Source organism: Littorina saxatilis, linkage group LG13 (assembly GCF_037325665.1).
Source record: "Littorina saxatilis isolate snail1 linkage group LG13, US_GU_Lsax_2.0, whole genome shotgun sequence".
Taxonomy (NCBI): Eukaryota; Metazoa; Mollusca; class Gastropoda; order Littorinimorpha; family Littorinidae; genus Littorina; species Littorina saxatilis.
Window position 1 is genome coordinate 19,032,262 of NC_090257.1, and position 10,611 is coordinate 19,042,872.

The 10,611-nt window shown below is 41.4% G+C and overlaps 1 protein-coding gene across 1 annotated transcript; it reads right to left on the reverse strand.

Moving 5' to 3' along the window:
- Nucleotides 1–145: 145 nt before the first annotated feature.
- Nucleotides 146–10,586, reverse strand: LOC138983779 (general transcription factor IIF subunit 2-like). The gene is made up of 8 exons (XM_070357101.1): nucleotides 10,426–10,586; nucleotides 8,724–8,809; nucleotides 5,643–5,797; nucleotides 4,514–4,595; nucleotides 3,327–3,423; nucleotides 1,482–1,625; nucleotides 307–488; nucleotides 146–244 (listed from the first exon to the last, which is right to left on the reverse strand). The coding sequence occupies exons 1-7, from the start codon at nucleotides 10,513–10,515 to the stop codon at nucleotides 372–374; spliced, it is 771 nt and encodes a 256-aa protein (XP_070213202.1). The 5' UTR covers nucleotides 10,516–10,586; the 3' UTR covers nucleotides 146–244; nucleotides 307–371.
- Between the last annotated feature and the right edge of the window lie 25 nt (nucleotides 10,587–10,611).

Here is a 10,611-nt window from a genome sequence, read left to right on the forward strand (position 1 = left end):
CTTTTTCAGAGGCTAGAACAAGCTGTAATGCACGTATTATGGTCCGCGCATGGTGACGTATCGTCATTATATGGTCTTATGGTGCGTTTGACATCGATTGTGGGCAAACTACACTTTGTAAACACGGGAGTGCGTTAGTATGCCTTTAATTTGAAGCACATTTGAAAATCGCAGTTTGGACTCAAATGGAGTGGGTTTTTTTTCTCCAAATCCTAACAAAATACTAACAAATTATTCCAAACTAATAATAATAATAATAAATAACTTTTCTATAGCGCGAGTCCCATCAATTGGCTCCAGGCGCTTGTGAGGGTAAACAGGTCTGCAGAATGAGAAATCTCCCTCTCCCTTCCCCGTCTCAGCCGAAGCGACTAAGACGTCTCTGACTGTTTGTAATGACGGAACTCAGGCTTCAGCTCCCACATGTTTTTGTGCGGCGCTTTCATGTTGTAGACGCAGATCTCTTGGAGAATCTCTTTCAGGTATGGCTGAAAAAAAAGGGATAACTAATAATTAGTCAAGCAGTTTGTGAAAGTGTGATACTGCAGTAACAGTTAATAACAAGTAAAATTAATAATAAGGCAAACAATTTCTGAATCTCAGATACAGAGGAACCCCCCTTTCAAGAATCTGAGAAAAACAGGTCTTAAAAGGGAGGGAGTCTTAAAATTGGAATAAATTTCTTCTTCTTCTGCGTTCGTGGGCTGAAATTCCCTCGTACACTCGTGTTTTTTGCACGAGTGGAATTTTACGCGTATGACCGTTTTTTACCCCGCCATTTAGGCAGCCATACACCGTTTTCGGAGGAAGCATGCTGGGTATTTTCGTGTTTCTATAACCCACCGAACTCTGACATGGATTACAGGATCTTTTTCGTGCGCACTTGATCTTGTGCTTGCGTGTACACACGGGGGTGTTCGGACACCGAGGAGAGTCTGCACACAAAGTTGACTCTGAGAAATAAATCTCTCACCGAACGTGGGGACGAACTCACGCTGACAGCGGCCAACTGGATACAAATCCAGCCCGCTACCGACTGAGCTACATCCCCGCCCGGAATAAATTTATAGAGGCAATAAACGAAAAGTCTGAAAAAACAGGTCTTAAAAGGGGGTACCACTGTACTGTAATAACTGTTTATTATGCTCACCTCATGTAGCATTGCAAAGACACTTTTTCTTCAAATACACAAGATTAACAAAACAACTTTGAATTTTAAAGCTGACAACATTTGTTACAGTAACAAAACGCACCCCAATTCATCAATTAAACTGTGTCCAATCTCAGAGAGGACAGTCAAACACAAAGGAGTAACTTCCAATCAACACGTGCAGATGTGATCTCCCATACTAAACAGAAGTCAACTATCTATTAAAGTATTTTGAGTCTTTTAGAAAGTTTCATTGTTTTCAGCCGAGTCATTTGAAGATATGCAACAGACACAGACAAAAGGATACACACACACACACAAAGAAACTTACGATGGGCTGCTTGGTGATTCCAACCAGATCCTTGACGTTGTAGTACTGATGTTTCTCAAAGGCAGCAAACAGCATATCCATGACCTTTTCTTTGTCCAGACGAGACCGCTTCTCTGTGTCTTTGTTCCGTTTTTTCTCTTCAATCTGGGAGAATATAAAAATGTCAATAATCAATAAGCAACAAATAACAAGAACGCTGAAGCGTGATTAACCATTCAGTCAAGCACCGAAGCAAGACACACCAGCGGCGAAGCGATGAAAGTCGAGCACTGGCAAATGTCTAATTCGCTCTCACATTCCCAGCATACACAGACAATGTCAAGGAAAAATGTCATAGTAAAGTTCATGTACGATTGCCGTACCTGTAAGCGTTCGTGCAATCCTACCATCAGTCTCATTTTTTGAGAAGTCGCTAAATCCTTAGTCAAAGGGTCTGGCGGAATAGCCGACCGACCTATTTGCATAGGTAAGATCAGTGGGTTTTTTTCCGAGACAACGCTAGTACTGTGTGAGGGGTCGTAAACCCGAATTTCCATGACCACATGATACCGGACCTTGCCTTAATTTACTGAAATGGCCACAAAAGTAAACGAAGTTTCAGCATTTTGCAAACGGCCAACACCAAAAGACATCCCTGCATACCAACTTACTCAGAAAGGAAAACAACTTCAAACAAAAATAAGAATGGCCGCTGAAGACATAACATCAAAACCGGTTCTTGTTCGCTTTTTATTGTCCATGTTTCTGATGAGTACATTTTCATCGTTATCTTGTTGTTTTTCTCACCTGCAGGTCTTTCTTTATTTGGTGTTTAACGTCGTTTTCAACCGTTCAAGGTTATATCTTTCTTTCTTTCTTTATTTGGTGTTTAACGTCGTTTTCAACCGTTCAAGGTTATATCTTTCTTTCTTTCTTTATTTGGTGTTTAACGTCGTTTTCAACCGTTCAAGGTTATATCTTTCTTTCTTTCTTTGGTGTTTAACGTCGTTTTCAACCGTTCAAGGTTATATCTTTCTTTCTTTATTTGGTGTTTAACGTCGTTTTCAACCGTTCAAGGTTATATCTTTCTTTCTTTCTTTATTTGGTGTTTAACGTCGTTTTCAACCGTTCAAGGTTATATCTTTCTTTCTTTATTTGGTGTTTAACGTCGTTTTCAACCGTTCAAGGTTATATCTTTCTTTCTTTCTTTATTTGGTGTTTAACGTCGTTTTCAACCGTTCAAGGTTATATCTTTCTTTCTTTATTTGGTGTTTAACGTCGTTTTCAACCGTTCAAGGTTATATCTTTCTTTCTTTCTTTATTTGGTGTTTAACGTCGTTTTCAACCGTTCAAGGTTATATCTTTCTTTCTTTGGTGTTTAACGTCGTTTTCAACCATTCAAGGTTATATCTTTCTTTCTTTCTTTATTTGGTGTTTAACGTCGTTTTCAACCGTTCAAGGTTATATCGCGACGGGGAAAAGGGGGGGGGGGGGGGGGGGAGATGGGATAGAGCCACTTGTTAATTGTTTCTTGTTCACAAAAGCACTGATCAAAACATTGCTCCAGGGGCTTGCAACGTAGTACAATATATTACCTTACTGGGAGAATGCAAGTTTCCAGTACAAAGGACTTAACATTTCTTACATACTGCTTGACTAAAATCTGTACAAACATTGACTATATTCTATACAAGAAACACGTAACAAGGGTAAAAGGAGAAACAGAATCCATTAGTCGCCTCTTACGACATGCTGGGGAGCAACGGGTAAATTCTTCCCCCTAACCCGCGGGGCGTACCTGCAGTCTTTTGTTCCTATTCTAACTTCAAACAAAACAAAAGAACTTATTAATAAAAAGCCACTCACATTACTGATGTGGTCGCTGCGTGGTTTGTACATGGGCACGACTGACTGAAGCAACACGATCTCTCGCTTTGGTTTGTTGTTGATCTCAAGCTGTTTCCTGCAAAAACAACACACATCTTATTTTAGCACTACTGTTATCACTAAGGTCTTCAAAAGAAACAAGAGGCGAAGCCATCAAGGCTCACGTAAGAAATCGACAAACAGTAACACACACACACACACACACACACACACACACACACACACACACACACACACACACACACACACACACAGACAGAGAAAGAGCATAGGTGAAACTGTGCAAGAAAGCGAGACACTAGATCTAGATCTGTCTGTCTGCATGTAGCCTACTTACAGGGACACGACTGCCAACTAGTCTCGGCCCGCTCAAAATAATAATGACCGAGACTTTCAGTACTTCCTTCGCGTGACGTCTAACCCTCTTACGTCATAATGTGACGTCAATGTAATGTGATGTCTTCAAATGTTAGAGTTTCTACCACAGACATACACACGCACGCACGCATGCACATACGCACGCACGCACAGACAGACAAAGTTACGATCGCATAGGCTACACTTACGTGAGCCAAAAACAAAAATGTGAAAATGGAACACAAGCAGGACAAAAAGTCAAACAAAGAGAAGAAAGCAGGAAGAGCAAGCGAAATCAATCTTCTTATGCACAAACATGAGAGACAATAAGGACAGTGAGAGAAAAAGGCAAAAAGTTCATCAGCATGAACATTTTTTTACAAGTACAGTCAAACCTGCCCTTGCGACCACTTCTGGAAAGTGACCACCTGCCCACAACCACAATCCCAAGGATCCCAAACAACTTTTTCTTCTAGGTACATAATTCACCTTTCCATAGTGACCACCTGCCCACAACGACCATCCCAAGGATCCCAAACAACTTTTTCTTCTAGGTACATGATTCACCTTTCCATAATGACCACCTGCCCACAACGACCATCCCAAGGATCCCAAACAACTTTTTCTTCTAGGTACATAATTCACCTTTCCATAATGACCACCTGCCCACAACGACAATCCCAAACAACTTTTTCTTCTAGGTACATAATTCACCTTTCCATAGTGACCACCTGACCATAATGACCATGTTTGGTCGGTCCCTTGGATGGTGGTTATAGACAGGGTTGACTGTAGTTATTGACACTCACCGCTTGAGTTGCATGTACTTGTCGTCAGCGACAGGATGGCACTCTGCTCGTTGTATCACTTTCCCTTCTATTGTAATCTGCTCTGTAAACACATAAACACAGTTTCACTTTCCCTTCTATTGTAATCTGATCTGTAAATACATAAAAACAGTATCACTTTCCCTTCTATTGTAATCTGATCTGTAAATATATAAACACTGTATCACTTTCCCTTCTATTGTAATCTGATCTGTAAATATACGCACAGTATCACTTTCCCTTCTATTGTAATCTGATCTGTAAATATATAAATACAGTATCACTTTCCCTTCTACAGTAAAACCCCAGTCTAGCGGACCCTTGTTGTAACGGCCACCTGCTACATACGGGACAGTTTATCATGGAACGAACACGATTTCAACAATAACTAACCTTTAACGGACGGACACCTGCCACTTACGGACGCGGACACGATTTTTCGGACAGTAGGAAGTGTAAACACTGTCACAAACGGACACTACGTACATGAAAACGCAACTTCGAAAACTCGACTGTTATTCAGGTCAGTGCTCGGCAGCCGTAGCACAAATGGTTGTTGATTGGTTGTCCTGTCCCTTTTCTGACCAATCAGTGGCTTGTTTAGACGGAGACTCACTTTCGTTCAATCACTTTCGCTTCGCTCACTCACTTTCGCTTCGCTTTCGCTTTTCCGCATTGTGGATACAGTCACAACCAAAAGCAACAGTACTGTGTTTGAAAATGGAATCTCCAGCAGGAAAAAGAAAAGCGTTGACTTTAGAGCAGCGTGTCGCTGCCTTGAAAAAACTAGATAGCGGCCAATCATGCCGAGATGTGACGAAGGAGATGGGATGTGGTAAAACACAGATCGCGAGGATCAAATCGGAAAAAGAAGACGTGATGAAGGAGTGGGAGTCAGGGGCACGAAGCGACCAAAACGCTGACAGCGGCCAACTGGATATAAATCCAGCGCGCTACCGACTGAGCTACATCCCCGCCCGTTTGGGCTAATTAGTAGCCCTATAAAAATGTGCCATGTGAACTCATGAGAAAGTTACAACGGCCAGATGGATATGACGTTGAAAGCAACTTTCATCAAGGAAAAAAGAAAATCGCAGGAAGGATCACTTACCCGAGCCATGTGGTTGTGAGAAGACGACAAGATTCTGATTGGACACGCCGGTCAGGGCAAACTTGTGAGTGCGAGGAATTGAAGGCGCAGTTCCAGGTTGGTTCATGACAGCGTCAGTTGATGTGAACACCACGTCTGGCTTCTGAGGTCCCATCCTGCCCAAAAGCAAAACAGTAAAACCTTCCTTCAAGGACCTACCCAAATCTGAGAAAAATTAGGTCTTAAAAAGGATGGAGTCTTACAATGGAGGTGGATTAACTGAGGTTATAAACAGAAAATGAGAACAAGTCGCGTAAGGCGAAATTACTACATTTAGTCAAGCTGTGGAACTCACAGAATGAAACTGAACGCACTGCATTTTTTCACAATGACCATAGTCTGCCGCTAGTGCAAAAGGCAGTGAAATTGACGAGCCTGTTTAACGCGGTAGCGGTTGCGCTCCGCTGCATAGCACGCTTTACTGTACCTCTCTTCGTTTTAACTTTCTGAGTGTGTTTTTAATCCAAACATATCATATCTATATGTTTTTGGAAATAGGAACCGACAAGGAATAAGATGAAATTGTTTTTAAAACTATTTCGGAAATTTAATTTTAATCATAATTTTTATATTTTTAATTTTCAGAGCTTGTTTTTAATCCGAATATAACATATTTATATGTTTTTGGAATCAGAACATGATAAAGAATCAAATAAAAATAATTTTGGATCGTTGTATAAAAAAATAATTTTAATTACAATTTTCAGATTTTTAATGACCAAACTCATTAATTAATTTGTAAGCCTCCATGCTGAAATGCAATACCGAAGTCCGGCCTTCGTCGAAGATTGCTTGGCCAAAATTTCAATCAATTTGATTGAAAAATGAAGGTGTGACAGTGCCGCCTCAACTTTTACAAAAAGCCGGATATGACGTCATAAAAGACATTTATCGAAAAAAAGGTCTGGGGATATCATACCCAGGAACTCTCATGTAAAATTTCATAAAGATCGGTCCAGTAGTTTACTCTGAATCGCTCTACACACACACACGCACAGACAAACACACACACACACCACAACCCTCGTCTCGATTCCCCCTCTATGTTAAAACATTTTGTCAAAACTTGACTAAATGTAAAAAGGAAGGTCTTAAAAGGGGGGTAACTACTGTATGTGCTTCACTGACCAACATCATTTGCATTGACATGTTAACAGACAAACAAACACGCAAAGATACCAGTGTTTTCCTCAGGCTTCTGTCACTAAAGCATGCTTTTTTATTTTACCTGGAGCATATTATTGTTCTGACCCCTGGCTGGTGGAAATTCTGATATCTTTTGACGAATCTCGGCTAATTGCCCCTGGACAAACACACCCCCCCCCCCCCCCCCCCTGAGAATAGGCGGTGTTCAGAAATAACTCTGTCTCTGTAAAGACTTGAATACTCCAAAGCAAAACTCACCTGTCTAGCTAAGCTACTATAGTCAAAAATCATGCTTTATGAATAAGTTGTTCATGTGAACTGTGCATACTTAGTCAGGGATGTTGTTACAAATTCACACCTATAGGACAAATGTCCTGATCTCTTCAGAATCAATAGGACATTTGACCACTTTCAGAAATTTCAATAGGACATCATAATTTTGTGCAAAACACTGTCCATGGAATGGTTCCCAAATCATGTGCACACACACATGCTTTAACACGCACACATATAGGATACATACACCAAACATTTGTGCATAAAACATTTGTGCATACATTGTTTTATCAATTTAGTTCTAAATAAGACACACACAAAAAGAAACAAACATCTAAAAAGCAACGAAAACCTTTAGCACTCTTTTTTTGATTGTCTCACAAACTGCATGATTTGACTAAGAAATGAAATACTGAGAAAAAAAAGTCTGGTTCAACACAGATTCGACAAAGCAGTATGGTCTCCTTGCTGTCAAGGTGTAACCAACCAAACAGGGTCAGCCAGGAATAGTTAAAAGGCCGTTTCTACGAATTTCCTGTCGTGTCGACAACATGTCCTGTACTAAAGACAAAACTTCTCTTTCCGTGGTTGTGTCAGTTTCAGCAGCGACACTGTCATTGGCGCTGTCATTTTCAAGAATGACTCTCGCCGTGTTTTCACATGTTTTTGACTCAAACGTAGCACAGGATGCCGTTGAAAAGCCAAAGATCGTCAGCTTTTGTTGATCTTTGGCAGGCTTTAGTTTGATTTCGGTGGCATAATTCAATGCGCTTCGTCAAAATGTCTCGAACTGAAACCGAAAGCAGACGCAAGACTTATAGATGAGGAACCAAATCGGAAAAAGACGCTTAGTTAAGGAGTTTAAGGCACGGGAGGTACTCCCGAGCTAATTCGGTTTCATTTGACAGACAAATGCATTGTCTCTAAAACAACTTTTCTTGGTACCCAAAAGTGTCAGCAGCTGTACGCAATTTTCAGGCAAAGTGCCGGATATGACGTCATCAAAGACATTTATCAAAAAAATGAAAAAAACGTCTGGGGATATCATACCCAGGAACTCTCATGAAAAATTTCATAAAGATTGGTCCAGTAGTTTACTCTGAATCGCTCTACACACACACACACACACACACATACACCACGACCCTCGTCTCGATTCCCCCTCTATGTTAAAACATTTAGTCAAAACTTGACTAAATGTAAAAAAAAACACTGTGCACAGGGACCACCCAGGCTGTTCATTTATGGTATGTGTCCAAGTGGGGGGATGGTCTTATCTCATGCAAAAGACTGGCCAGATCTGAGAGGTAGAGCCAAAGTGTTTTCACGAGAAGGAGTGTGCCTTTAACCCTTCACTGCCTGTAGGACATTTATTTATTCATTTATTTATTTATTTATTTATATGGGAGATTTATATATAGCTCTTGACGTTCTCTAAGCGCTTTACATATCAACATCAGCTGACATCCCCAGTAACTTGCTTTAACAGGCAACAAAACATTGAACATTGTTAATTCAGGTAAATACAGGTGATGCTTTGTATACAAATATTTACTGGCAGTGAACAAGTTAAAGTAAAAGACCCCAACGCATGTGCTCCCTTTTCTATCCAGATCTTACTTGGAGTTGGACCGAGTAATGCGCAGCTTGCCAACATCTCCGTTTCCCTGTAGCTTTTCCCACCTTTCTGACAAGTATTTTGGAACCTGCACAAACACAATCAGAGAATGAGATTCTTGGTTGCCACATGTTCATATAATACTGGTGGAAATGACACCAGTAATTTGAGTAAACAAGCAATCGTTTTGGAACAAATGAACTAGTCTACTAGTGTGTACGCACAGGAAGATAATATAATATTGCTGAAAGGTAAGTGTATTATGTACCAGCATATGTTTTTTCTTCCCTGACAATGACATGATTGGGTTCTCAGTTCATTAAACTTCGAACTTCCGTCAACAAAGTGAAATTCTTCGTCGCTGTTCTCTGGGTAATGTTGGATGAGTCATCTCTCAAAAAAGGGGAAACCCCCATTGTTTCAATCAAACAATCTGTGTGTCTGTATCTGTGCCAATACGTTGAAAAACCACTTCTGGCATTTGATCAACGGAAGGGAGGAGCGCATGGAAATAAGTCCTAGACTGGGTGGAGATGAGATTTAAAGATCTCCACAGATCCTGCCAGAACTTGACCGTCCTGTAGATGGTTCCAGTCTACGATCGTCCTGGGAAAATAAGAGTTCCTGTGAATGTCTGTTTTTCTAGGAATAGTTTGAAAGCAGCGGCTATTGTTCGTAACACTGTTTTCAACAATATTTGTTGACAAAAAATCTTTGAAACGCCTTGCTGTCACTTTGCGTTTGTTTCTCGTAGGTTTGAGGTAAGTATGAGATGGTATGGCCGGCACCAGCCCCTCCATCACCTTAAACAGGAAGGTCAGGCGCAGCTCCTTTCTGCGCTGTTGAAGTGACTGCAGGTCTAAGTCCCTGAGCATGTCAGTAACGCACCCAGGCGTTCTCGATCTGTAGTCGCGCCTGATGAAGCGGGCAGCCTTCCTCTGGATCCTCTCTAATTTGTCAATGTCCGACTGCAGGAAGGGGTCCTAAATAATGGCCCCATATTCCAGTGTAGACCTGACAAGGGAGATGTAGGCGGATTTCCGTGTTGTTGCTGGGCAGTAATAGAGGTTCCACCTAATATAGCCTAAGGTGGAGCTGGCTTTTTTGCAGATGTTGGTGGGGACCGGAGGTCAGACGATATGGTGATACCAAGGTAGGGGTTAACAATGAACAACTTAAAGATTCCGCAGATAATATATTTGAGCTAATTCCGCAGGTGAACAATAGTCACGGCAGCAATCTTCTCACTCAGTATCATTTCAGTTTTTCTGAGAAAAACTTTTGCTGCCGGGAGAAAAAACGATGCTGAGGAGGGATGCTGAGGAGGAGGATGACAGATTTGGGTTATTCCACGTTTACCTATTTTCCGCGGCGTTTCAGATATTCCGCAGTAGCATAAACCGAATATATTGTATCCGCTAAGGATAGAGAAGGATAGAGATGGAGATTGAACTACTGAATCATTGAATGGCGGTATGATGCTGTTCAGCATAGCTGCCAACCTTGTGACGTCAAAATCCAGGAGCCTGGGGGTCCAGGGGGACCGTTTAGTCTTGAATATGAGCAGGGAGAAGTTGTAAAATTCGGGAGATTCCCGGAAAATCCGGGAGGGTTGACAGTACAGTTCAGTGTTCTGCGTTTGTCACTTTCACCTTTGTGTGTATTTTTCTGAGAGCTCTTTACAGATCTGAGAATCAGACTCACCTTGACAAGCCAAACTCCTCGTCCTGCAGCTGTGACGTCCACATCTCGAGCTTCTTGTGCTTTAGCTTCTGCTGAGGCACCTTGCGACATGATTTGATTTCAGAACAGCCTGTCAAAGCTTCTTTCCCTCAAGTTTTGCTAGATTTTGAGAGAGTCACTTCCCTTGGAGAACTGGAACTCTTGCCC